The sequence below is a fragment of the Lactuca virosa genome, chromosome 4 (genome assembly GCF_052849685.1).
Source record: "Lactuca virosa cultivar CGN04683 chromosome 4, Lactuca_virosa_CGN04683_v6, whole genome shotgun sequence".
Lineage (NCBI taxonomy): Eukaryota > Viridiplantae > Streptophyta > Magnoliopsida > Asterales > Asteraceae > Lactuca > Lactuca virosa.
In genome coordinates, this window is record NC_136429.1 from 525,946,679 (window position 1) to 525,968,996 (window position 22,318).

The 22,318-nt window shown below is 36.4% G+C and overlaps 1 protein-coding gene across 1 annotated transcript; it reads right to left on the reverse strand.

The window, feature by feature from the left end:
* Positions 1–7,015: 7,015 nt before the first annotated feature.
* LOC145107137 (uncharacterized) lies at positions 7,016–21,789 on the reverse strand. Its single transcript, XM_079044000.1, has 8 exons — positions 21,512–21,789; positions 8,846–8,995; positions 8,562–8,713; positions 8,327–8,457; positions 8,032–8,243; positions 7,694–7,900; positions 7,527–7,607; positions 7,016–7,431 (listed from the first exon to the last, which is right to left on the reverse strand). The coding sequence occupies exons 1-8, from the start codon at positions 21,787–21,789 to the stop codon at positions 7,185–7,187; spliced, it is 1,458 nt and encodes a 485-aa protein (XP_078900126.1). The 3' UTR covers positions 7,016–7,184.
* Between the last annotated feature and the right edge of the window lie 529 nt (positions 21,790–22,318).

The following is a 22,318-nucleotide window of genomic DNA, read 5'->3' on the forward strand; positions in this document are numbered from 1 at the left end:
TCCTTAATAATATAGCAAAGTACCAACATACCAAATTCTTTAAGAGTTTGATAAATACATGTGTTGGTTGCGGTGTTGGTGACTGTGATTGTGACTGCCACTGAGACAGAGCACTTGTTCCCGCTGCGGAAGGAGGTTTAGGCCCGATGCCTCTCACATGCTCCCTTCGAGCACTAACACCTTCTCAAATGTGCCTACCCAATAAATGGAGTTCAGATCACCACCGAAGTCGGTTATGTTTGTAAAGAAATCTCACCAACCAAAGCATTCTGTATTTCAGGAAGATTATCAATATACTTCAAAGCTAACACAAAAAACAACAACAACAATCTGCTTCATTTTTAAGTGATTAAAACTTACATATTGGTTTTCGACTAACGGGTCACCGAATTCCCCTTATTTATTGACATGCCCATGGTGAAATGCTTCAAGTCTATTCAAATTCTGTTTAACATTACAAAATATGTTATACTTGAATAAACATTACAAAATATGCTATAACTAAATGCATTACTATAACTTACGCTCTTGAAACAAGCACTATTGTAGATGGACATCCCTCCACGATTCTTAACTACTTGCTTCTTCTGACATTCTTTGTTTTCACTGGATTATTTTTTATGTTTATCTGTTAAGAAGTGGCTAATAGTAGTACTCCAACGCTGCGGATCCATACTCGGAGGGTCGATCCCTTGCTACCTACACATCCTCTTGCAAACCAGTAAAACGAGTTTTTGCATTATATTTGCGGTCTCTATAACGTGCACATATCCAATTGGTCAGTGGCAACCAAAAAATTGAACCCATGGGATCATTTGAAATCTCTTGTTAATCAAACCATCTCTAAAAAAACAGAGAAATTAAAAATAAATCAAAATTAAACATATTAAATATAACTTTATAAATAATTTAGCGAAATATACATGAACATGCCATTCTTTTCGCTTTTAGAAACTTCTTTCCAGGCGCTCTTATCCAAAACTATGTCGCGCCACATATAACTCCCAACCTCCCTAATGAAACATTCATATACTTCCCCAACCGGCATTGTAGTATTCCTGTCAAATACTATCTTTAGCGGCCGCCTGCCGTTTGTTTCGAAGAACTTATGCAATTTTTTGTTTATTGCCACGCCTCTTCGTTTGGGAGGTACAACTGCATAAAAAATATTAGTCATGATAATTTTTTATATACATACAATACGAAATACAATGAATTAGAATAAATCTTATTTACCATCGATCTGGTGATCACCAAAACCTCCGCCGAAGGGATGTGGTGGCTCGTCACCACCGTCATCTTCATGACCCATCACAACAGTCATAAGATGGAGCAATGCAATCCAATAAAATGACATCCTGAAAAATTATAATACAATATAAATATATATACATACAATATGATATGATTACAACAAATACATCTTACTTTTTTTTCAATTATAGCATTGTACTTTACATATTATGGAGTTTTGAGGACAAGCCTAATTAAGTCATAAAATTTTACATACAAATATACATATACACATATACCAAATACACATATACACATAATTTCTATTTGCACGCATATATACATTTAACAAAAACACTTATATATATATATATATATATATATATATATATATATGTTCACCATCGTCAAAATTGTTGACTCATAACCCCTTATGGGTCAACTTTGGTCAAAGTCAAAGTCAAAGTCAACACCTTGGTCAAAGTCAAAGTCAACATTCTGAGTTGACTCAACTCGCCGAGTTGGCCCATAACTCATAAAATCATGAAAGCGCGATCTAACTCGTCAAGTTCTTTCATGAACTCATCGAGTTCCTCCTATCAACAGAATCGAGACTTTTCAAATCAGCTCGTCGAGTCCTTCCTTTTAGCAGAATCGGGACACTTCGACCCAACTCTTCGAGCTCCTCTATGAACCCGTCGAGTTCTTCAGTCTGTTAAGCCTTCTTAATGCATTGAGCCATTATTCTTCGGATCTAAGTCCTATATTCCAGATCTGGGTCGAAAACACACCTAGGAGGGTAAAGTTTCCAACTTTACCCATTAAAACCCACCCTAGAAGAAATGAGCTCTAACCCTAACTCAAAATGGATTAGATCCAACTCCAAAAGCCACCAAAACTTCAAGATAGACCATGAGGTCATAGATCTGGACTCTAGGGACAATTGGTGTAACATCCCAAAATTCAAGCCCGAAAATTTTATTTTTAAATTAATAGTTTTTAAAACATTTCACCATAACACTGTCAATAAAGCAACACATACAAAATCATAATGTTGTGTCCCAAACCATGACATCCAAATAAGGAAAATCAGAGTACAATCCCAGAAAGTCCGATGCGGAATCATGTGTGTGTGTGTGATGCGATGCTACGCCGCCGGGTCCTTCCCCTTAGACGAAGAGGTACCTGAAACCAAAACTGAAACCGTAAGCACAAATCTTAGTGAGTTCCCCCATCATACCACATACCATACAATATCATCGGTATCTTTCAATCGGTAATCATCGTCGGTATCTTTCAACCGGTAATCATCATCGGTATCTTTCAACCAGTAATCATCATCGGTATCTTTCAACCGGTAATCATCGTTGGCATCTTTCAGCCGGTAATCATCATCGGCATCTTTCAGCCGGTAATCATCATCGGTATCTTTCAACCGGTAACTGTCATCGGTATCTTTCAACCGGTAGCTGGGGACTATTCCACCCCCTACCACTAGCATACAACAACAAGATATAAACATACATTCAGGCATATCCGGGTACTGACCTACCCTTCGGTCCTAAGGACCGCTGTCAGGAAAATTAATCCCTATTATACACGTAACGTATCATACAGATAAAACTCATGACCAAAGCACGTAACCAGACCAAGATAATTATCACAAAGACAATCATCTTCTAAATATCCCTTTTTGGTGGGCCGGCATTGTAGCCTTAGACCCACCCTTACTGGAAGGTAACTCACCTCGTACGAGTAGCTGTCTGCTGCTGCTCCGGAAATCCTCCGGCTACAATCCCCACAAAACACTCATTCAGAATCCAATATCTACTCTTAGGTTAAAATGACTATTTTACCCCCAACCAAGTCCAAGTCAAAGTCAACTTCCAGTTGACCCGACTCGCCGAGTTGGGCCGTCAACTCGTCGAGTCCCTTGCCTTTACTCGTCCTTATCCACGACTCGACTCGTCGAGTTTGGCAACGACTCGACGAGTTCCCCTTCTTTACAAACATCAATGAACCTTCATCCGACTCGTCGAGTCGTATGAACGACTCGTCGAGTTCACCTTCAACTGATAAACAAGTCCTGACCTTGACTCGCCGAGTTGTATGAAAAACTCGTCGAGTTCATCTTCAAACATAAGGAGATTGCCTTGGACTCGCCAAGTCTGTTCTAGCACTCGTCGAGTCCCATGAACTCCAGGTCTAAAACTAAGTCCAATGCGTTGGGTCACTCTTTCTGTCTTGCTACAACCCTTCTAACACCCAACTGAGTTCTTTGACCCTCAACAGATATGGGACTTCAAAGCCTTGGACTCGTCGAGTCCCAAGAACGGACTCGCCGAGTCGATAACGTCCACTCCCTAAATCCTCGATTTCTGATGTACAACACTTGACCAAATGATAGATCTAAGCTCCTTCAATCGATCTAGCACGTAAAGTTACAAACTTTACGTGCATGCATGGGACTTTGAGCTCAAAAGGACATAAAATAAGCTCTTATAATGCATCGGACCTTCCTTGGGTGCAAAAGCAACCCAAATCTGCCTTGTGACTCCCTTAAAGACCTGATTCCGAAGCCTCAACCCCAACCATGTTTGCAATCATGGTTGGTTACCAAGAATGGCTTATAAAAGCCCTAAATCTCCCCAAAAGGGATCTATCAAATGAAAGAGCAAGGTTACAGCTTTATACCTCCAATGAACCGTGGAAGATGCACAAACTCGGTTTCCCCTGGTTTTCACTTGCTTCCTCAAGCTTTTCCCTTCCTCCTTATGGTCACAACTAGCAAGATCCACCAAAATGCTTTAGTTCTTCTAAAAAACGGCTAGGGTTTGCTTATGGGGAGTTCTGGAAGCTTTGGGGACGAAAAGGAGGCTGAATAAGTAGTTTAAATAGGGTGCAAACCATCATCTAGGGTTTTTGTCCGGACTGCGCCTACTCGCCGAGTCCGGACGCGGACTCGTCGAGTAGGTCATTAAACTTCTGTGTCCAATACGCTCCGACTCGACGAGTTGGACCTCAACTCGCCGAGTCCAAGGCCAAAATGCAAAATACAACAAAATAAATTACATACCAGGAACCGAGTGCTACAATTGGTCACGTATGCATGACCTACTAGGGCTTAAAAGACCAAAAAGATGGTCTAAAAGTTGCATGGGATTTCCATGGCCATAAAGTTGGCACCTTTATGCCATGAAGTCCCCTCAAGACCCTAGATCTAAAAGGTTTGCCTACATAGGACGTCAAAATCCCAACAACCAACATACTTGGACCAAAACATGAAGAAAGCATCCTAAAACTAGATCTAAGCATACCATAAACAAGGTTGAAGCTTTATACCTCAGATGAACCAGAAATGAAGCCCAACTTCTAGATCTACAAGCTCTCTTCAAGTCCTTGCTCCTTCTTCAAACTCCTTGCTCTTCAAAACCACCAAAACAACACCAAAATGCTCAAAGTAAGCTCACAGTCACCAAAAATGGCTTAGGGTTTCGTGATTAGGGTTTTGGACAGTGGAAGCTGGAAATGAGGCCAGCTTATGGGGGTTAAGGTGTTTAAATAGGGTGCAAATCCCTGAAAATTAGGGTTTCATTCTGCCAACCGACTCATCGAGTTGAGGCCTCTCAACTCGTTAAGTAGGTTTCTTAAGTAGGTTTCTTAACCCGCATCCCAATTCATCCCTCCTCGACGAGTATGAGGCTCCCAAGTAGTCGAGTTTCTCTACAAAAGTGAATAATTTATAGATTTAAATACATACCAGGAACCAGGCGTTATAGCGTGTCTCCGACAGATCACCGGTCTATACCTTTAGCGGCGACATTGACTTTTAGCGGCGACAACAGGTATGTCTCGTCTGATGTCGTTGCTAAACGTGTCGTCTCTAATACTCTGTTTTCTTGTTGTGACTATTGTCGCCACCAGCCACCAACACGCAGCCGCCACCCACCACCACCACCGCCACCACCACCCATCACCATCACCACCGCCAACATTTATTATTTTTATAATTTATATAACATGTCTTTACATATAAACTATAAACACAAAGTAAAATTAGGCAAACAACATACATGACAATTTTGTAATTTTATATTACTAAAATCAAATTCAGCTGATATGTCGTTGACAAATTTCAATTCATTTACAATATTTTACAAACCAGATGCAGATGTTAGACTACTATCAATGTTTAATGTTAATATATCCTAAGATTTATGAAACATGTTATATCACGTTTTAAGGATAAGAATGTGATATGCACAAATTAAACACGATTTCAAGAAAAAAAAAAGACCGAATGACCAACTAAAAAGTGGTTTAATGATTAATTTCAACTTTGACCTGATCTAAATTAAACCACAATAAATAATAGTAAATACTTGAGTAAATATATTATGTTTTTCAGTTATAATATAATTTTATAGTAAAATCATAGTTTAGAATATCCCATAATCATATGAATATACAGTTAAACCAATGACAAAAAAAAGTTAGAACATAAAATTATTTATTTATTATTCCTACACAAATATCATTCTATATTTTACCTATTAATTTTTAAATTTTCTGAAATAGTTAAATAAGCCTCTTTTTAGAGCATTAGGTATTGGTCAAGTTATAACACCAAATTCATATGCCACCTCAACCATAATATCAATGGAAAAATGATGTTCCTATGTTATAACATGTTAAGAAGTAGAGAGAAAGAAAGAAAAAGATTTGATTGGCAACAACCAATTAAACTTCCGGTTGTATCTTGTCTTCGTAAGATGTTTAAAGTTAAACCCATTAATGTGCCACAATTTTACGTCGCGTTAGTTTTTTCTTTGTTCTACAGATGGTTCGTCTCCCTTTCTATCTTTACCCTTTAACAAAAGATTGACCGATTGTTGAACAAACAATCTTATTGATTAACCTAATCGAACGTAGAAACTTTTGTTTATACCGATAAAAGTCTGTAGAAATCTGAATTGAGGCAACTAATTAACAACCATTCGATGTTAAGACCTTCAGGTACGCCATTGTCATTCAGTGAATCAGTTCAGGTACTCTTTGTTCCTCATCCTCCTCCTTCTATGAGTATACATGCATGTCATGATGTTTGTGTGATCACGTAGAAAAAGAGAATCTATCTTCGTATTCAGATCTCATTAGAGCATTATGATTGTGCAGTAAATTGACTATCTCGAATGATGATCCCGTCTCTCATTAGAAAATTAAATATATTTTTCTGTTAGCAATGGATCTGTTATTTATTTATTGTGTAGCTTCAAATTAATTGATCGAAACGTTTGTTATGAAAGAGCTTGACTGACATTTTTGATGTACATAACATAATAATTGCATTAAGTGCAAATTTTCTGTTGAAGTGGTCTATTAATATTGGATATGTGATTCTCCGTTATAAGAAATTATTCATGTATGTGTTGTACTTGGTACATATATGTATTACTTGAAATTTTAATGTGTATAGTGGTGATCACTTGGATTTAAACATTATTTTAGAAGACTTATTGGTGAACCAATGTTTGTGATAAGGAAAGATGCTAATCCGTTTTTAGTTAATGATGATCAAATTAGCCTCAAATTGATGTCCAAGGTAGTGTAAAATAAAATTCTTAGGCCAAAATATATGCTATTGGTATCTTAATTAGAGTCATAACATTGAATAAGATTCAAAGTATGCATCGTGTGTGCTTAACATTCTCCATAATATAACTACTTCAGCAAAACGAAAATGCGTTTATTTTCACTCAACTTACATAGCAATACAACTACCTTCTTACTACTTCTAAATTGACAAAGATGTAACCTTTTTAATGAAGATCTTTTCACCAACCAAACATATATGTATATCCATGTTTATTCCATTTATATTTTATTTGTTTCAAATAAGTTTAGCTATTTTCTTCACCCACTACAATATTTTCCTTGTTCTTCACTTCATTTTAAGCCACATCTTTGCTATCTAAGCACCAACAGTAGTAATCAGACCTTGAGATTGCCAACAGTTCATTAGGACTCATCCTCTCAAGTTCACCCTGCCTCCATGAAGCAAAGTTATTATTGTTTTGGGAATCTGTAGCAAGAGGATAATCCTCCATTCTATGAGCTTGTGATCTCATTCTTCTATAAAGTCTCATCGTTGCAACACAATCATCATAAGGATCTTGTATCCCATTTTGAATATCATACCTATAAGGAAAATTTATCACTAACAATAAGTAACATATCACAAAGTCACATGTCAAACTTTTTTTTAAAAAAGGAAATATATTAGTATTTATTACCCTAGGTAAGATTTTGTTAGGTACTTGAGTGAGTTGCTGAGCTTGCTTGTCTTCATTAGTGGTGGATATTTTGCTGTATCCCTATCAAATAACAAGTGCATATTACTCTTAGTTCATAAGTTATTAGAGTAGATGATAGTAATAATAAATTCCTTAAAGATACATGCCTTATCTTTACTAAAGGATACTCAAGTTCCAAACATTTCATGTCATGTTCCAAACCATGTCCTACAAGAATCTTCGCCTTTCCACCTCTCGAGCGAATCTTCCACATTGGTTCCCCATTACACAAAAAATCTTGAATTTTTCTTTGTACATGTCTCAGTGGCATTGCATCCGTAAGGTACTCTGGTCGAACGCCTGTTGTCTCATACCTATGAAGTTTTTTCATTAAATAAGATTATATATACCTAGGAAAAGATGGCAAAAAGTAACTTTCTATATTTATATAATTATATGTCTATGGACCCTTAAAAAGTTAAAACTATGGCAAAATATATAGCACCTGTAGTTTGTAACAGGAAGTTGTGGCTTAACATATGAATGAAAGAGTATGTTCTCATATTCATCGATGATACAAACTCTTGCACAAAGATCTAAAGAACCATCACTTCCACCACCAACCATTTTGCAAGCAAGTGCAACTGCTCTTGTTTTCCCACTATCGATTCTCAAGTCATCTTGAATGCCCATGTTAGCAAATCTATGTAGTACACCCTGGAACATATATAATTAATTATCATTATACATATATACATCAAAAAATGAATTTTTGTAAGTTTAAGGATATGATTTGTTACGTTATTTCCACGTGATAGTTGACATCTATCTTGGTGAACCCTTAGAGAGTTTGGGCTATTAAGGACGGTTAAGCAAATGGTACATCCATGGTCTCTAAACACCCTTTCACATTCAACCTTTGGCAATGGTCCTGAGAATTAAAGAAATAATTAATATAAGTAAATAACTAAATATCCATAAAGGTATAGAGTATAGTAGTTAAAACATATAATACTAGTAATAGTAATGTAATACCTATAAGATGATCACGAAGAGATTCAAATGAGCGACAACGTTTCCCACAAATTCCACACATGGGTTCATGAACTGAGTGATATGAAATCCTCATGTGTTCCACCAAGTGCTCCTTTTTGTTAAACTGCCTATAGCATGCTGCACATTTGTTCCTAGTAAACAAGAAAAACATGTTAATAATAAGATCAAAATGTATTATTTTCAAGAACTTGTGTGTTAGTTTTTCTATGACAATGTGAGTATATTTTATATTTTATATTTTATATTTTATAAATGGTTACTACCTTTGGGTCTCTGAATCCATTGTTATCTCAACTTTGATGTCAATAAATTTATCAAGACTTTTTAGAAGAAAAATTGAGAGGACTTGTGAGGAAGAAATGGTAGAATGTGCAAGGTATTTATAACATTGAGATAACCTACTACTACTACCACTACAACAACAACAAAAATAATAATAATAAAATAAATAAAAAAAATTGATTCTTTAAGACCGATTTTTGCACTATAATGTATACGGATTGAGTCTCCATCTTTCGAATCTTCATTGCATATGCCCCATTACAAAAAAGAAAAAAAAAACACAGTACAACCTTGGTAGAAGTTAGTCAACACTTGGGATTTATGGAATATTTTTTGCTCCTCTTTATGCTTCTATATGATTGCAATATATATTCCATGTTCACATGCTTTGTGTTCACCTTGGTTACGACATTACATAAGTTAGCATATTTCTATATATTAGGATGACAGTTTTCGTATCTCTTCTATAAAATAATACTACATACTGCATTCACAAAATATAATAATTAAAATCATGTAGCAAATCACATAAATGTAGAAAAATAGATAAACCATGTTATGATACGCACATAATCGTGTTAGTTATAACAAAACCCGGGTTCTAGAATTCCTTGTGTGGTTACTATCATGGGTTGCATGAAAGAAGGAAATTTTATGTGGGGATCTCGGGATGAAAACTTTTGACCAAGAAGATTCCAGCTTTTGAAAATATACCCAATAAAAACAAGATTGTGAAAAAGGGTGCAGCATAATTTTTTGCATGGATACTATTGACATTGGGTCCATTTCGTCCATCTTTTTTGCTATAGTTTTGTTTCTGGTGTAATCTTTTCTGTTCGAATGTCAAATACCAAAACTCTAGGTGGGGCCGGGTCAAAATAAGGAAAAAAGGCGGGTCAAAACAAATTGGACGGGTTGAATTGAGCCATCAGCAATGTTTTTGTCCATTCTTGTGAATTTTGTAAAAACTAGTATACACAATGTCAATAATTCCAATGAATACAACTAGTTAGGGTTATACCTTTACATGATTAGTCTTAAACAACATCAAAATAACCAAAACATTAAAACCGATGAAGCCACACACAAATATAAGAACCATAATGAGAGACACCAGACTACAATTGTTTGCTTAAATTGATTTGAACACTCGGTTCACTAGAATGCTACTTAGGGCAACCAGAATTCATTGAACTCTGTAGAGTTTAATGGATTGCCACATCATCTATTAAACATCTATACAACACATCCCACAATCCATTAAACACCGATTCAATCTTAATCATCACTTTATTCTTTCTAGACAAAATTGCAAAAATGGTGCCTGTGGTATGCATTTTTTTGGGGTTTTAGTCCAAACCACGACTTTTTTGGATTGGTGGTCCTTTTGAGCTAGTTCTGTTGTGTTTTTGGTCCCTCTGAATAGTGAAATGACTTTAATACCCTTGGGATATTTATTTTCCATTTTTCTTTCATTTATTTTAAATCCAATACTAATTTATTTATTTTAATAATTAAAAAAAATAAAAAGGGTCTCTCTCTCTCTCTCTCTCTCTTTTAATCATCACCTTCGTCTCACCATCCCCACAATTCACCTCACTAACAGATAATGCTTCAATGGTGTCTTCACCCCCAAAACCCACTCTGATTCTCGATGTCAATTTTTTTTTGCCATTCTTCAATGATGAAATCAAGTCTTCGAAGAATCTAATTAAACATATCCATCTTTGTCGCATCTGAAACCTTTTTCAGACATGTTCATATCAAGCCCTAGGTGAAGAAATCAACTCTGTGAGACTCACGATCGATGGATTCAGCAAGTCTCAGATATGTTTATATCAAGCCATGTGCATCGTAATTGTCAAAATTAGGTTTTTAGAAAGTGAAACGACAGTAAATAGTGAGCAAATAGAGGAGAAAAAGGATAAGGAGCTCCGACAAGCTCCTCCTTGGTCTATTTGTTCGTCATCGATGGTCCAATTAAGGGGAAGCAGAACAGAACGGCAACAAATAGTGAGAGGGTGACTGCAATCGGTGGAAGAAGGAAAAGCAGTCGGTTCTTCCGGTGAGCTCCTTCTCTCGGTACTCCAACCTTCGATGGTGCAACTGTCATACGGAGTGACTGCGGTGGTGTTTAATCAGTTGTGAGGAGGGCTTAGTTGGCAGAAGATTATTGCCCTTTTTCGGCGACCCTTGTCGGTCCTTTTTCTCTTCTCCGGTAATCACAAACGCAGGGAAGCAGAGCAACAGTAGTTGCGCCGAACAGGATGTGTTTGGTAGCCAGAGTTGATGAAATTGAAGGGAATGGGAGGAGGGTTGCCATCGCTGGTGAAGGTCACCAGTTTTTCTTCTTCTTTGGCCAGAGGTTAAGAGACGAGAGAGAGAGAGAGAGAGAGAGAGAGAGAGAGAGAGAGAGAGGCACTCTAATTTTTTTAATAATTAAAATGAATAAATAATAATTAAATTTAAAAAAAATGAATTTAAAAATAGAAAATAAATACCCAAGGGTATTAAAGTCATTTCAGTTTACCGAGGAACCAAAAACGCAACAGAACTAGCTCAAAAGGACCACCAATCCAAAAAAGTCGTTGTTTGGACTAAAACCCCAAAAAAATGCATACCACAGGGACCATTTTTGCAGTTTTGTCTTCTTTCTATTAAACCATTCAATGATCATTCAACTCCTCCATTCAACTCTACTCAATGTCATCACTCACACTCCATTCAACTCTTATTCAATACCAGTCATTATCTTATTCAACTCTTATACTACTTGCATTGTGGATGCTCTTAGTTATCTCATCCGGCTCCTTGTGCATTTAAAAGAAATATATCTTTATATCAAATGTTAGGTAGTGATTCATCAAACCAATCAAAATATCCACAATCCCCATCCTATTTGGAAAACGTATGCAACCAAATACACATTGGTTATTATCAGTCCAAAAAACTAAAAATCTAGCTGAAATATCATAGTAAAAATTACAAAATGGTTAATTTCTTTGTACGCACACGTACATTTGAGAGCTTGAGCCACATGAAGTGCATAGTCATTCTTCTCTAGATAACTTACCTAAATGTGGAATCTCAATTTATAAAATAAAGAGTTTATAACAATAGAAACATAGAAGAAATAGGACTAAAGTTGAAAAACCAAAACGACTTTGTTTTTTAGTTTATATATAACGGTTCATATTTGTTGCCACCTTATCAAATTGACATGTAACCTTATCTTAATTTTATGTTCACAGCAAAGATTCACAAGTCCTACAAAAATTCATGTCTGAAATTTGGAATTTCGGACAAGGAAAATCTATTGCAATATTCTTATGCTGAAATATTCTTATGTTTAGGTTCATAATCGATTTAGTCATTATCTCTTTCTTTTAGTCAATTAAGTCCAAAAAAAACCGAAAAATGTATTTATTTTGACCATTTTTTAGTCAATTTAGTCGGTTAAGTCCTAAAAACCGGAAAATATATTCATTTTGACCCTTTCAAAAATTACACTTTTGGCCCAGATTTTAAATTTTATTACAAATTTGGTTAAAAATTTATAGTTTTGGCCCAAATTTTAATTTTTATTACAAATTTGGTCCAAAATTTACACTTTTGGCTCAGATTTTAAGTTTTATTATAAATTTGGTCCAAAATTTATAATTTTGGCCTAGATTTCAAAATTTTGTTAAAAATTCATCCTACATTTAATTTTTTTACATCTCTTTTTTTTTCAAAATTTTGTTTTGAATATGTTTTTTTTGCTTTATAAAATCATATTTATACAAACACCTATTTTATAATAAATGCATTTGTATACAAACACGTATTTATAAAAAAATATATACAAACATGTTTTTATACAAATGCATTTATTATAAAATAGGTATTTGTGTAAATCTTTATAAAATACGTGTTTGTATATATTTTTTTATAAAGACATGTTTGTATATAAATGCATTTATTATAAAATAAATGTTTATATAAATATGATTTTATAAAGCTAAAAAAACATATTCAAAACAAAATTTTGAAAAAAAAAGATGTAGAAAAACTAAATTTAGGATAAATTTGTAACAAAATTTTGAAATCTAGGCCAAAAGTGTAAATTTTGGATCAAATTTGTAATAAAATTTAAATTTAGGGCCAAAAGTGTAAAATTTTGACAAAATTTGTAATAAAATTTAAAATTTCAGCGAAAAGTGAAATTTTTGAAAGTTGGATGACCTGTTGACCGGGTAAAAGGGTTAAAATGAATATATTTTCTACTTTTTGAGACTTAATTGACTAGAAAAAGACAATGATTAAATCGGTTATGAGGCCTAAACATAAGAATTTTTCAGTAGATTTTTCTTCGAACAATGCAGTCATTTTGAAAAATGCGTAAAAAGCTAGTTAGATAAATAGTGTTTTTGAATGGTATTTTTGTGATTATTTCACTATTTTATGCTTCCTACTATTGTATTTTTGAATTGAGCATTTTATTTTACATTCAAACATAAGTTACGATTTGACTATGTTATGAGTTAATTTGTTCATATTTCTTCTTGTGATATTTTATGAGTTGAAAGTTTTGTTTAGTTGTGATTTGACCCTGTTCTCATCTGAGTTAATTTGTTTATATTTCTTCTTGTAATACTTTATGAATTGAATGTTTTGTTTTGCTTTCATCTGATTGTACATTTTTTCTGTTATACTTCTCAAATACTTTAAATAGTTTAACATCACGTTAATATCAATCGACATCTTAAAACAATCATAATGCTTTTCAGTCCTCATGCATTTGATCTCATATCGAATTAAACCCAAGGGCTCTAATGTGTTTAATTAATTAAAAAAACGCAGCTCTATTTATTTAACTTTGTCAAATACCACCAAACCATATATTTATATCTTGTCTAGCAAGACTACATAATATAAGTGAGTACGATAAACAACAAAATATCTACGTTTGTTAAATGCATGTCGAGACTTTGAGGAAAGTATATATGCGAAAAGTTTTTGATTCTTCAAACCCCAAAAATGAGTCAAAAAGTATATATTACAAATGTGATAACGTTAACATGGTGGATCCCTTTGTAATGATTTATATCCCTTCTATGTCATACTCAAATATGCGTTATACGTTTGCTTATGATGTATCGGTAAAACTAATAAAAAGACACTTTGTAAAATATAAAATAGAAATATGATATAAAAAAAACGATAATTGAGTTAATTTGTAAAAGTATAAGAGTTATTATTATTTTTTTTGTTAAATCATGAAATAGCTTTTGAATTTGAAACTTTTTGTTTAAGTTAAAAGCTAGAAGTTCCTACTAACGAACAAATTTTTTTTCTTTTAGTTTTTTTGTTAAAATCTCCCAAAAGTTGTGTGCCGAACACGTCCTAAGGGGTGTTTGAGGTTACTTTTTAAGCTTAAAAGTCCTTTTTAACTTTAGGGCAAAAACCAAAAGTTGTTTTTAAAAAGTGTTTGAGTTGTATTTCTTGACTTTTGAATGTAATTTACCTTTTAAAAGACTAAAAGTCACAAAAAGACACAATTTTCCGACTTTTGAAAAACCCTATTTTTCTTTTTGGCACAAAGTTATTTTGAAAAAACATTTTCTATTTCTCAAACATCTTTTTGAATTTTTTTGACTTTTTGGAAAAGCTAAAAGTCAAAAAGTCATTTTAAAAACAATCTCAAACACCCTCTAAATCTGTCCGAGGGAAAATTGTAATGCCCGAGTTGACATGTATCTTATTTTGCTGCTTATTAAAAAAAATATTATTAATATATGGGAAAGGGTCGTATGTTGGGCGTACATAGTGTACGTACGATGTACACAAGTGAGGCGCGACTCGAGGGAAGTCCCTGTGTACGCTGGGTGTACCCATGCGTACGCTGGGCGTAGTCTGGCCAGAAGCAAACCCTAAATTTTAGGGTTTGCACCCAATTTAAAGACCTTATGTCCCTCCTAACCCTCATTCTCTCAGCCTCCATCACCCTTAGAGTGTTAGAACCGAACCCTAGACCTCTTGCATGCATTTTAAGCTTACCTTGTGCATTTTTGGTGTTATTTGGTGGTGTTGAAGAAGAAGGAGTTTGGAGAAGAAGCAAGGACGTGAAGAGGGCTTGTAGATCCAGAAGTTTGGCATCATTTCTGACCTATTTGAGGTATAAAGCTTAAACCTTGACCATTGCATACTCAGATCTAGTTTTGGGGTGTTTTATGTTATATTTTGGTCCCATAATTGAGCTTCCTTGAGTTTTAGAAGTTTCAGTCCATATGATCTGTCCTTTTAGGCTCTTGGAGGTGTTTGGAGCCATAAAAATCGGACCTTGATGGTTTAGCCTCAACCATGCAAGTGCTAGATAGCAACTAAGTGAGCTTATGGACTTAATTTGTGTCTTAATCCCCATCCATGCATGCAAAAGCATAAAGCTTATAACTTTATGGTTTAGGACGTTTTTAAGGGCCTGGATCTATGTTTTGGACGTTAGGACTAAATGGATTAAGTCACAAGAAAGTTCTTAGGATGATTGGCCAGTACGCTGCGCATATTGGGTCAACCTCCCGTATCTGGCCAAGGCCAGCGTACGCCGGGAGTACATGCTGAGTACGCGGCTTGTACGCATACAGTGGATCAAAAGTGGTATTTGGGCTATAGGATATTGGGCCTGGAATTGTTGGGCCTCAAGCCTATCTGTGGATTAAGGCCTCTGGGCCTAGGCCTAGGATTTATGGTATTGGGCCTTATTGGGCCTTAAAGCTTAGTTGGTTGGACTTGGACATTTTATTTTGAAAGTTGGGCCTTGGGAGGAAGAGGCCCAATAGGGCAGATATTAGGGAACCTTTTCCTTATGATATTAATCAGGGTTTGGACCTTGGGATCAGATTTAGATCTAATGACTAATTAGGAAGTTTGTTGTGTTATAGGGAGAGGAGTCCGGAGTTATCCGCGGATGTCACACCCCCGAACCTGGACGGCGGAAACGTCCGGGGGCGGATGACTTCGTGTACAGTATCATAACAATTGAATATGAATGAAACATAGCAACCAAACATCATACATTGGAAATACACACTTACATAGTTTACATATTGAATCTTGTTCATCAGTTACACAAAAGTAAGAAAGTAAAATTTCTTGAAGTCGCACCACTTGATCTTATAGTCGAACTTATTACCTGCTACTGGAATTCCTGAGAATACAAGTCGTTTTGAAAAGCGTCAACGAAAAAGTTGGTGAGTTCATAAGCAGTTTTGAATAAAAATGGTTTTTGTACTTGTTTAGAATCGTTTTCAAAGTGCTTTCAAAAATATCCGATACTTTCTAAAAAGAAACGGTTTGAAATATTTGTGTCCGATCTTATATTAATGCATGTGTGTTAATGGTTATAAAAATAGAAAGAGAATGATTTCCAGACAACCCGATGTTGTCTGCAATAGATAATGCTGAAATCTCAACCCCGGTGGTTGAGTACCGATGCTTATAGATTGTCGTTTTATCAAAAAGAAGGTTTCCCGTTTTATTCCAAAAAGAAAATAGAATGGTTTCCTGTTTTATCCCAAAAAGAAAGTAGAATAGTTTTCCGTAAATCTTATAACGTTAATTCCTCTAAGTGAGTCGCTATAACCATACATAATAATGACAATTTCGCCTGTCTTTGCGTCTTTGGGACGCCGCCAGAATAGAATAAGGTTTTTGTCACCCTAGACTGGCCTAGTCTAACTGTAGCGAACAGCTCAGGTGTGGGGTGTCACCCCCGTATAGATCTATACACAAACTCCCGCTTTCCCTCCAGGAAACTCTGGTTATAACTACAGGCTACGATTGTACACTCAAAGGTGCCAACCGACAGGTCTCACTAGATCCTTAATCGAAAATTTACACGGAAAAGAAAGAAGAACACATATAAAACTCATTCACAGGCCCAATAAACATGTAAGTGGACCACTAAGGCCCACTATACGTATCTATTATTTCCAGGCACAAAAGGAATGTGAATGTCTACCCTGAGCCCAATATACATGTAAAAGGACACTAAGGCCCACTTAACATGTATATTATTTCCAGGCCCAATAAGGATAAGAATATCGTTTTTAACCCGTTTGTTATTGTTTTGTTTATTTTAGCTCGATTATTTACAAAATTGATATAAAAAGCCCACTTTTTGTAAAAATGACGTTCTTGGCCCAATAAGCCACAAAGTTTCCAATTAAGGCCCAATTATAGTAAAAATAACACTTTAGCCCCCATTTTGTTCAAAACTTGTGTTTTTGACTAGTTTGTGGTAAAAATAACATTTTAAACTCATTTTTGTCAAAAATATCATTTTTGGCTTGGTTTTTTTGTGAAATACACATTTTTCTGGTTTTTGGCTTTTCTGACCTAGTTGTTGGAAATTTGTAGAAAAATCATCGTAAGTCGAAATTTGGATCCGTAAATTCTGGAAGTTTGGAAATTTTGTCTACTTTGTTCAAAATTTTTCTCATAATTTTTATTGGCCTCTAACAAGTGTGAAATTGCTCACCTTCACAGGTTGGTCCGAAATTATTTCAAATCTGATAGGCAGTTTTGTAAAATTCGCCAAAAATAGTAGAAAAATCGTATGAAAACGTGAGCGTAGTAATTTTAAAGGTATTAACCTGAACTTTTTGCATATAAAACAGTTTTGAAAAATATTACCATTAAGGAGGTCAAAACAGTTCTATATTGGACTAAAACGTTTCTGTCAAGGGCTGATTTTTGAGTTTAAGTTATCTAAGTTTGTTCACAACACTTGTTTTTGCTATTTTAAGTGGATAAATCCCAGATCTACAAGTTTAAAAGTATTATATGTGAGGACACATACTTTTCTCAAGGTTTATATGAAGATCCAAGTGATAAACTTCATTTTCAAGTAAAGATCTAAAAGTTAAACACATAAACATGCATATATACATAGATCTAACACAAAAGCACTTGTATTCTCCCCCAAAAACATTATAAAACCGAAAACAAGGGGGTATGAACTCACCTTGGGGATTTTCTAAGTGTAGAAGGAGATGAAGAAGAAACTTTGAGTCTAGCTTGAACAACTTGGAGAGATCTTGAAAATATGGGTGTTCTAAGGGCATAATCACGAAAAATGGAGTTGTAAGAGGAAGGATCTTTGTAAAACTTGAAACAAAACAATGGAGTTAATCATAGACTTACCTAGGATCTTAGAAATCCCTCCTTGATGATGAAAAACTCGAAATTTTTGAAGAGAAGAAGAAGGATTGTTCTTGAGAGTAATGTGTGGAATTTGGAGTTGTGAAGTGTGTGTATTGTGTGTGTGTAGGCCGAGAATAAGAGAAGGGAGGGAAGAAAAGGTAGAGGTTGGCTTCTCAAAGATGATGAGATGTGTCTAGATGTATGGGAGGTAAGGACTTGGGAACATGTTGGTTAATAATGTGGTGGCAAGCTTATTGTCCACCCTAATCTTTTCCTTTTCTTTTTTTTTATAATGGGCTTACCTAGTTTGGAGAGGCATTTGGCCCAAGGTTGGCCCAAAAGATCAAACCTGATTTTTTGGTTGGCCCAATAGGGACTTTCGGCCCATTAGGGCTTAATAAACGGTTTTTGGTTCGAAGGCCCAAAAAAATATAAATTTTCGGCCCAAAATAATACTTAGTAAAAGGTTTTGGCCCATAGAGACTAAGTGAAGAAGTTATCGGCCCATTAGGGCCCAATGAAGAAATCTTGGTCCAATAAAGGTTTTGGGTTGAGGATTTTTGGGCTAAAGCCCAAAGATGATTGGAGTTGGCTTATTGGATCGAGTTTTTGGGCTTATACAAGGAGATTATATTGTTTAGGAATTTACATCTTAACCTAATTTTGCCAGTTGTGACATCATCCCCCCGTTAGAGGGAATTTCGTCCTGAAATTCATTCTAAAGCAGCATCTCAAGTGCTAAGGAAAAGGTGCGGGTATCTCAGGTTCGCTTTCCTATGCTCTTCCCAAAGCTTATTATCTCTTTCCAAATAGGGCTTTTAGTAGCTCAAGGCCACTGACTTGGAATCCAAAAGACTTATGTCGTTTACTGGTATAGTCCTTTTGTCAGTTCCTAGATGCCTTTTGTTATGCTTGAGTTTGTGTGATCTCTTCGGTTGCCTCCCTGGTGTTTTTCAAGGCAGGTGGCAGTGTCATCGGGTACTTGCCCTTCAGCTAGTTGGGTGTTGGTCATCTCAGCCCAACACAGAGGTATTCTAACCTTGTGTCCTGTATGGTGAAGTGAAAAGAGGTGGTTATGGCTATTGATGATTTTTGTACTTGATGACCCAAAAGTAGTGTCTCTAAATCTTAGGGCGAGCACGTTTGTTACTAGAGTTAAAGTTTGCGTGCGGTATAGTTGGACTCATACTTCTTAGGTTGTCATGGAAGATTCTTACTAAGAGATTTTGAACTAGTGGGAGGTTGATCTTTGCTTGTTTCTACAAGTAGATCTAGTAAATCCTTTATTTAGGATAAGAGATATTGATCCTTGAGGATGGGTTCATTTGATCTTTAGTAGTCAGTGGTCCTATGGACACTTAGCCTTTCCTATTTATGAGTTTGATAGGCGTTCTCCGGGGCTCAAGTCTTGGTTTGATAACCTCATACTTACTGGGTCGTTCCATCGACCGGATACCTTCGGTGTTTATGTCGGTGCTAAGTAGTCTGGTGGTCTGGCTACGAGAATGGCTCCATGAGTTGAGTCGATCTCCGAACTCAACTTGGCATGTAGTGATGTTTCCGAAAGGGCTTTGGAAACATCTTAGGGGGGTTTATAAGTCTCTAGGTTACCCTCGGTGTCCTTTGCTCCTCGTTTCCTTATCCCTATTAAGGGCTAGAAATGAGTGTGGTATTACTTGCACGGATACCTAAGGGTCTAGATGCTCGAGATAATTCGAGTATCTTCGTTAGAAGTTGTAGGGGTCTCGTTAATCGATTGGTTAAGGTGAAGAGTCTCGTTGGTACATGAATTTCGTATGGTGAGGATCAAGTCAGCCCATGTCAATTGACACCGTTGGGCTTCTTATTGTAATAGATGTTGGATTGATCTGAAAGGGATAATTGTTTGAAATGATAGTGTGTTCTATGTACACATTTGTAATGTCACCCATTTCGTTCTTAGTATTACTACTTTGGTTGTCTCGGTCTAAATTTTTGGGTGCCCTAGCAATACAAGTGCCTTGGTATAAACGGTGTGATTTCATAGTCTGATTTCTATTAGACCTCTCTATGATGGTTCGATGTAGCTTAGTCGTACGTAATTCAAGATTGAAAAGGTTGTAGACTGAGTGGTTATGCCCTAAATTCACAGTCAGACAAGGAACAAGAATCAAGGCGGGTCCACGTACTCTAAGTTTGTAGAATCTTGATTACACACGGCCTTACGTTTACACTAAGTTATCATAACTTTCGCAAGGCTCTTTCGTTTTCCTACGAAGGGTATGATTAGTTCGGATGAGGGAGTACTTTATGATTATGATTTTTAATTGGCAAAAATTTTGTGAAAATGCGATGCTTAATTTTTGTTGTTTTGAAATGTACTGGTAATCCCAGTAGGGTTCCTTGTTGCTTCATCGTGTCCTGTTGTTAAACTCCTCCTGGTCCTTCGTCATTCTTCTTTGTTGGACAATTCCTCTTGAAGTGTCCCGTATCACCGCATGTGTGGCATACTGGACTTACTTCTGGGTTGAGGGTTGGAGTGACGTATGGGGCCGGGGCCCTACAGATGCGGGAGATGTGCCCCTTCCTGTTGCACCTATTGCAATGCAATTCCCGGCAGACTCCATGATGATGGTAGCGGCACTTGCTGCAGAGTGGGAGGTATCCATGATACGGTTTTCTCGGTGCTGGGGGGCTAGTGGGGTTAGGGGCTGCTACAACTTGTTGCCTTTTGGGAGGCCTTTGAGTCGATCCGCTTCCTTTCTTTTTCCCCTGCTTTCGCTTCATGACCTTAGGTTTGGAGTTTGGGGTATCTGGGTAAGTTGTCCCTCGTTGGTTTCCTTGGTTGTTACTACGGTTGGAGTTATCGACACCATTTCCATTTCCATTTGGATTGTTGGCGTTGAGTTGCGCCATGACGGCTGTCACGGCAGCTGTTACAACGGCTTGGAAGGTTGCAGGGTCCATCTGCAGAACTGGTGTTTCGCCGGCTAGCTGGTTGTTCCCATGGGAAGACATGGTTCTGTTGCATGATGAGAAACTGGTTCGTGAGTAACTACGGTTATATCTAGTCGTATCTCATCTATGATTATAGATATGAACTTATGCGTGTACGCATATACATCACATGTTTTGTTGTACGATTCTCGTGGTTTTGACCTACATCCCTATGATGTATTAATGGTAGTATGTAGAAATAGGTATTGTACAAATGTTAAGTTACCCTAATAGATTATAGATATCAGATCCTTAAGCTGGCTCAGGTTACATGAGTTCTCGTAGGGCGTACCTCTCTCGATTTACTACTACTAGTTGTGACGAATTACATGGTAGACCTAGGACTTAGTGTGATGACTCTCATATGCCTAAATAGCGTAAAGGTGTCCAACAATTTCGCTCATCTCACGAGTGGCATCTTCCGCTCTTAGCTCTGCTAAGGCTGCCCTAGCCTCAGCTTCCATGAGCTATTGCCTTAGGGTGGTCACCTCCTCTTCAAAAGGGGCGGAGATGATTGGTAAGGTCTTCCTGTTCTGCGTGTTGGTTCGATATTGTTTCCGAGGGGGTTAGGCTTGCTAAGGATCTCTCTGGCGCCTTCATCCATGTCTGACTCCTCATCAGAATCCTTTCCCTCGGGGTTCCGCTCTTGGTATTCTTCAGGACCCAATTTTGGGTTCTCCCTTTGCACTTCCTCTGGTTCTCCCTCGGTCCATTCGTTGGCTATCACCGTAGGGTAGTAGGGGTCTTCGGGGTGAAGCTCAGTCATGTTGCCTTCGCGAGAGTGGAGGTATGAGATACATGTAGAAGATTTAAGTGTGGAGGTCATATGGTATTCTAAAATGCTACTATAGTATTACATGTTTGATCCTAGGACTTCCGGATGTACGAAATCGATACATGTTTAGACTTGTTTTTATTGTTTAGTATCATAAAATACTCCTATAGTATTTTAAACCTTAGGTTTGGTTCTAATGCTTCTTTGCATGTAGGGTTTGTAAGTTTTAGACTTGTTGCAACACCACCATCACTCCCAAACACATGTTGGTCGTATCTCGAATAAATATAGTTGATCAGGCTCTATTTATTCCAGATATGATTACATAATTGCCCAGGTTTGACTGTAGTGTTCAACATCTAAATACTTTTGTTTTGTTCTTATTATGATACGGTTCTAGCAAGTATGTATACATTTAGAAGATACTTATATTTTTAAGGTATACTTTTAGTCAGAGTGTTTTTAGTCCCATTGTATTTATAGTTGTATATCTTGTATGGTTAGATATACTAGTTCACTA

Coding starts and splice junctions, on each gene's coding strand:
- LOC145107137 (XM_079044000.1), bottom strand. CDS start 21,789: ATGACTGAGCTTCACCCCGAAGACCCCTACTACCCTACGGTGATAGCC. Junction 8,714..8,845: donor ATGGATTCAGAGACCCAAAG/GTAGTAACCATT, acceptor CTTGTTTACTAG/GAACAAATGTGCAGCATGCT. Junction 7,901..8,031: donor CTTCCTGTTACAAACTACAG/GTGCTATATATT, acceptor AAAACTTCATAG/GTATGAGACAACAGGCGTTC.